General features: G+C 43.2%; 1 protein-coding gene across 1 annotated transcript in view; it reads left to right on the top strand.

The window, feature by feature from the left end:
* The first annotated feature begins 352 nt into the window (after positions 1-352).
* The window catches only part of NDC1 (NDC1 transmembrane nucleoporin), a 24,996-nt gene continuing 18,564 nt past the window's right edge, over positions 353-6,784 (top strand). Inside the window, exons 1-4 of the mRNA XM_006025800.3 lie at positions 353-417; positions 2,570-2,671; positions 3,921-4,095; positions 5,012-5,150. Of these exons, the coding sequence (XP_006025862.2) occupies positions 381-417; positions 2,570-2,671; positions 3,921-4,095; positions 5,012-5,150 (453 nt within the window). The 5' untranslated portion in view covers positions 353-380. The remainder of the gene's footprint in view (positions 418-2,569; positions 2,672-3,920; positions 4,096-5,011; positions 5,151-6,784) is intronic.

The raw sequence follows: 6,784 nt of genomic DNA, 5'->3' as shown, positions 1-6,784 counted from the left end.
TTTTTAATGGGAAACCATGTGTGGGGGGCCCAAGCAGCCCCTTGCAGGTTGGAAAAAGGGAAGGGAAAACCCACGGTCTCCCGCATTTATCTCCTTTAAAGGAGAATCCGTTTTTAAAGTGTGTTCGCGACCCTTTCGTATATCCTTGCGACCCACTTCTGGGTCGTGAGCCACGGCTTGAAAGACGTTACAAGAAAGACCAACTAAATACAGTATAGCCTCAAATCTAGATGTCAGAAATCTGGGATTCTTGAAAACCCAGCACTTTTTAAAAATACACCACGTTGGGGAGTCATGGTGGCCGGTCCCAGAGCAACAGGGGGGTAGTTTGCACGCAGCGGTTGTTGCCACCGCCATCTGCCACCCTGCTTCGGGACTGGATGCTGCTCCGGCTTCAAAAATTCAAGTTTCCGGCAGGTGCGCAGTCCTGAGCGTGCCGAATTCGTGAGGTTATACCAGGGGCAGGCAAAATGCGGCCCACCAAGCCATTCTATCTGGCCCATTCTATCTGGCCCGCGGGTCCCCTAAAAAATTTAGAAAATGAATATACATCTGCCCCTGGCTGCCTGTCATGCGGCCCTTGATGTCTTGCCAAAACTCAGTAAACGGCCCTCCACCCAAAATAAGTGCCCACCCCTGGGTTATGCTGTAGCTGGAAAAAGTGTTCTTTGCAGGTTTTGAGGCACAAACACCCCTTTTTCAGGCTTGGGGAGAGTCTATTGGCGTTTGTGAGCTTTCCTGGGTAGAACAGAAGCCAATACGCAAAGTGCATTGCGAAAATGCAAATGCATGGCCCTGAGGATCGGAGGGATGGGAGATTATAGGAGGCAAGGTCTCACACCTATAGGGATCAGAGCTCTGGGTAGAGGTGGTATCTTTTATTAGACCAACTAGATATTTGCAAAAAAATTCTTTATTTGCCAGCTTTTGGGCATACTTGCCCTTCTTCAGGCATAGGAGAATGCAAAAATTGTAAAATTTCTCCTGGGTGGAAATGAAAATTCATATTTCACAGGAGAGCTGAAGGTGTTATAAGATCTCCTGGTTGGAAAAGTTCATTTTGTGCAAATTAGCCTCCGATAAAAGTTAGAGCGGTCTATCCACCTCAAAGTTGTCTGATGGCAAGCAGGATGTTGAATTATGTTTCCTTCTTGTTATGCTGTACCATATTTCACAGGAGGGGGGGGTGATGGAAGGCTGTCCTGGGCAAAGAATTTCTCTTGTGTTGAGGCAGCTCTGTGCTCTGTGTACATGCAAATTTGGCTCGAAATTGCCTCCTATAAGCACTCTTGTGAACTGCTAAATACCAGAAGACTAAGAAAATTCTCCCTGTGTTGTGCTGTTTTTGTACTTGCATTACATAGTTTGGATAGTGAAATTAGACTATCAGCTTCCTCTCTTCTTTGGTTTTGCTTTCTGGCTGTCATGCAGCAGTGATGATTTTCAGTTCATCTCTGCCAAGGAATGCCCAAGTAAAGATTTTCATTTGCATAAACAATTTGCAATCCTTTTCTATATATAGTTTAAACCGTCTGTTTTCTGAAAGGACGTTGAGCTTGGCAACGAGACGGTTCTCAGCAGTTGCTTCTCAGCTCTGGAACTCCTGCCCTCCTGAGGCATTTAGCAGCCGTAGCTAGGCTGAGATGTTGTTTACTCAGTCTCTGTTATGTGATGTGATATGATATTTGCATGATATTGCTAGTTGTCCATTTTAAGTTATGTTTCTCTGATTTGTTACCTACCCTGAGCCTTTGTTTGGAAGGGTAACATCTAAATCACACAAATAAACAGTGACACTGACAACTCAATCCTGTAAGTTTCCAAGGTAACTTCATGTGAAATATACCTGCTACTGCAAAATGACAGAGATAATAATACTACGTCATAGTCGCATCTGTATAATTTTTTTTCTCTTTGCTTGTGAATCACCCAGTTGGAGAAAGGAAGAATGACAGCCTGTTCACCAAATATTATTTAATTCACAATGTAAAACTGAAAGAAACTTTTTAACCTTTCAGTTATAATCTTATTTATAATGCCAGTAGACGTGTATTTCCTTTAAATAGAAATATTTTTCTAAAATTGATATAAATACATCTTCAGCATAACATTTGGTCCAAGTTAAATTTAACAACTCCACAATAGCTATATCCATAATGAACAGTTTTGACAGTTTCTGGTATGCATTAGCTAGGAAGTCTGGTAGCTGTGACATTCATTGTTTTGGGGGAGAGGGGTGTCTTTCCTTTCCCTGCAACAAAAAAAAAAAAAGGGGAGGAGGGGACAGATCACCAAACAACCACCAGAGCAAATTATGACTCTTCCTAATTTTCAGAGTACAGATTTTTTTTGGTATGGTTGTGGGTGGTGATACTGAAAAGGAAACTGCAATACTTCGGCTGTATTAGAAATCCCTGTCAAACAGAAACATTTCTAAAGTAAAGTATGAAGTTGTATGCTTTCATCATTGTCAAATCTTTAGCTAACTTTAGCTAATTCTGTAGCTTTGGAATGTATTGTATGCATCTCATCAGTAACCTGTTAATGTTGGGGTCTTTTTTCGTTATAGACTCTTTCAATGATTTGTATACTTCCTACACCATTTTCTGCATCCTTCTAATGTCTGTAGTGATACTGGTAATAAGCATCTTCAATGTTGAATTTTATGCAGGTGAGTTTTATATTTGCTGTAAGATATTTGACTGTAGCTAAATTGAACGACTATTATAAAGACAAGTTATTTAAACTCTTTATTGGCATTGTGAACTCTGCATTGATATTTATAATATAAAGTTGAATACTTTTTTAAACTTAAAAGTACGTATATTTTATCTCTGTTGGAATGTTGCAGGGACTCAAAGAAAAAACTGGCAAGCTGGCTTCACCATGGTCAGAAAATACTAAAATAAATACTAAAAAATTAGAAAATTGGTGACCACTGCCACCACTAATACTAATACTAAATAAAAGAAAATACTAAATAAAAAAATCAAACATACCTTAAAATTAGGGGTGTGTGAAGCTTCGGTTGCTGATTCGATTCAGAGAAGATTTGACCCAATTCAGAGGCCAAATCACCAAATCCAGATCGAATTGGGAGACCAGTGGCTCCCGGGCTCTTACTCGCCTGCCACTTTCCCCATTACTCTGGCTGTAGGAACAGCATCTGGGGGTCCCTAGGCTCCTCCTCCCTCCATCATTCACTTCCTGCCCTGGCTCCAGGGGAGCCCGCAGCTAGGGAGCTGAGGGGTGAGGCTAGGGCATCTTCACAGGCTCTGCAGCAAGGGGCGAGGAGGGGACATCCACACAGGATGGGCCAGTGATCCCAGGGGGCCAGTGATTGCATTGGTGTGGCCCATGCGGGGTGTGTTTCCACACAGCTCATGTAGCCCCTGGTTGCCAAAAAGTTGGACAGACCTGCCCTGAGCAGTTCACTTGCAATTGAGTAAAATCAGCAAGGTATTAGCACAAGGGTGTCAAGTGGGAACCAGATCTGCTCTCAGGGCTCATCACCTGAGGCTGCTGGACCCCCTGCAGCAGCAGTGTTAATTGCTGCAGCATGGCTCTGAAACTCTGGGGGTACATGCTGCTCCCTTCCCTCTCCTCCCTCCCCCCTCCTTCTTAATCAGTGCCAACATTGGGGGTTTTAGTCATCCCTGGCAGCTAAAATCAGGGAAAAGGTGGGGTGAATGGCAGAGGTGTTAACTGCCTTTATTCCAGAGCTCACACTAGACTGTGTTGGGAGAAGCTCCTGAAGAATGTTGAACTGAATGGAGAACCTGTCAAGGGTGTGCTGTGCATCTCTCTCAGTGACTAGTTCCACTGTAAAACTTTCTCTGCTACCAAAGGCAGCTAGCACAGATGTAGTATTTCATTTTAATGGCAGGTGGTCATAATTCCCTCTTGGTTTTCATTTACAGTTGCACCTTCAATTCCCTGCTCTCGATTAGCGCTGATAGGAAAGATTATTCACCCACAGCAAGTTATCCATTCTGTTGTTCATGCAATAATGGGAATGCTGGTGGCCTGGTGTGCAGCAGTTATAACAAAGGGGAGGTTCCAGTTTCTTGCTCTACCCTGCACAACTTCAGAAAGGTGACTGCTTCATTAATTAAGTACTATGCAAAGAGCATTACGTTGTCCTAAAATCTGTTTACTATTGGAGAGGCATCAAATTTCAACATCTACTAGTTAACAGAACCATTATTTTTCTCTGAAAAAAATGTTATCAGCTGGGGGAGGGAGGGGGAAGCAGCCACCGCCTTTGTCATCCTTTTGTGAAGTTCACAGGGCTAGTTTACAAGAAATATGGCAGGGAAACTTGACCAGAAGCCTTGAAATGAAGAAGTTGTGAGGATGAATAAGAGAAGGTATATTCAGCACTGAAAATATCAGTGACTTAAGAACCTGGGTCTTCAGACCTAAACAATTCATCAGGAGAAAAATGAAGGCTCTTATGATTGTAAATACTAAAAATAGGTGGTAAGATTTTTAGCTTATATAAAAATTGCCGTGCTGGACAATATTTGGGGAAGATTTCCATTCTGTTCATCAGATGAATAAAAATGAAACTCTGATTAACTGAAGCTGGAAACCAGAATGATCTCTATAGTAGTAATTTAGAGGTGTGCTGATATATTTGTCCATATTGGATAGCACCGATAGAAGGGAAATTGAGATTTTTGGCAATTGGCCTGCCCTCACTCTGTGCACAAATCCAGGGGACATATGACCCCCATACGTCCCCTCCACTTCCAAACAAGCCACCTGCGGCTCACCCCCTGCCCCACCCTGGCTTTATAACGCTGGCCCCTATCCCGCTCCCTCCCTCACCATGGGAGCCTTGATTTGCCCCCCACAGACTTACTGACCAGACACTGTTTGCCAATGTGCCGGACTGCATATCGGTATCAGCCAAATAACTCTTTATTGGTGCACCCGTAGTAGTAATTGATAGTAGTAACTGAATAACTCCCCCTCTTTCTCCCCCACCCCCTTTTTTTAACTTTAGCCTAGATGCTGTTGTTTCGTATGTGTGCCTAAATGAGTACCACCTCTTCTTCCTGCTGTTTGGAGCTTTCGTGGGATACAGTTACAGTCTCCTGTATCTTGTTAACAATATGAACTATTTGCCATTTCCAATTATACAGGTAAGAGGTTAAAAATCTGTGCAAAGAGAAATTTCTTATCTGTTCTAATGATCAAAGGACACACTTGATTTTTGTGATCCTAACATAGGCTTTATAAGTAGGGATCTACCTAAATCGTGCCTGAAGTGCACTGTGCAGCAGCTCCTTTAATCTTGCTCTTTTCACCGTGTGCCTTACCCCACCACTGACTATTGACAGGGTGGCTGTGGCAGTCCTGCTGCTTGCTCCTGCTTGGCTGGGAGGCAAAAACAGGTTTTAAATGTGCCATGGTTTTTGCCTCCTGCTGCTGATTGGCAGAGGGGCTCCAGAGGCATTTTCATGCCTTTTAACCAACATGTAAAATCAACAACAACAGGCAATCAGCCTAAATAGCAGCAAGTTTTCCTTCCCCTACTTTATAACTCTTCTTCCCCCTTTCCCAAAACATCTTCCTAATTTAGAAATAAATAAATGATAATGTTCTGCAGCAGTAAGATGCAGACTGTTTTGGTGAATGTTGAACTCCAGTTCATGTGAACCACTGCAAAGATTTGAATTTTGGACAGGCAAAAATATCTTCTCATTGAGAGTTTAACATCAGGAACTGAAGAGTCATCTAAGCTCCCTGAGAAGAAAAAAGCAATCCTTCAGTCTAAGTAGTTACTAGACCCTCTATGGCAGTGGTCACCAACCAGTGGATCTTAATCCACTGGTAGGTCTTGGAGCCTCTTGGAGTCGATCCAAGGCTGGGGTGGGGGCCCGCATACCTGCCCCAGCCCAGCAGGTCAGTCCATGGGGAGGGAAGGGGCAGGGGCTAGATTGAGGCCCCAATGGTGAGGGACAGTGTTGCAGAGGCAGGAGCAGGGGTAAGTTGAGTGGGGCCCTGGCTAGGTGGGACTTACCTGCTGGAGAGGCACGCCTCCAAATAATTTTTTCTCCCTCTGCCTTGATCTGCCCCCCCTTCCCTCCCCACAGATTTACCTGCTGGGCATAGGGGTTGGTGGCGGCACATGGTAGACCTTGGGTTGCTTTTAAATGCCAAAGGTGATCTCCTGCTTAAAAAGGTTGGAGACCACTGCTTTATGGCATAACTCAAAAAAAGGGAAAAACTCTGAATCCTGGTAAAAAGTAAATGGCCAGCATCTAATATGGAATGTGGATCCATGTGTGCAGTGCCTTTGGTTGTATTCTGCACTAGCTGAATGTACTAAGATTTTTTTGAAGGGTAGCATTGGATAGACTGTTGCAAAACTCAGTCCTGAAGTTATAGGTAGTTAGAGAGGAATGATCGTGGCCTCCAGATTGTCAGTAGCTGAAATATATCCTTCCTTCTCTGGCTACTTTAAACCAGTTGTGCTACTATGATTTCTAAGCTAAGTCTGGTTCAAAAAAGGTAGACCAGTTGAAAGAGTACTTTTGAGCAGGCTTGGTTTGAATTTGTGCAAAAACCCTGCTCAGACACTTGACTCAATTTAAGCCTGGATTGCAACAGGTTTTGTTTGTTTGCTTGTTTTTATTTGGGTGTTTGTTGGTTTTGGTGTGTTTGTCAGTAAAATTCTGCATAACTTCCCAAACAAAGTCTGAAGCAGTTATGAAAAAACGCTGTGTTCTGAGATGCAGTTTATTCAAGTGAAAAGTTAATTGTTTTGTGCATA

This window comes from Alligator sinensis, unplaced genomic scaffold (assembly GCF_000455745.1).
Source record: "Alligator sinensis unplaced genomic scaffold, ASM45574v1 scaffold172_1, whole genome shotgun sequence".
Lineage (NCBI taxonomy): Eukaryota > Metazoa > Chordata > Crocodylia > Alligatoridae > Alligator > Alligator sinensis.
This window is presented reverse-complemented; position numbering and strand designations above follow the sequence as displayed.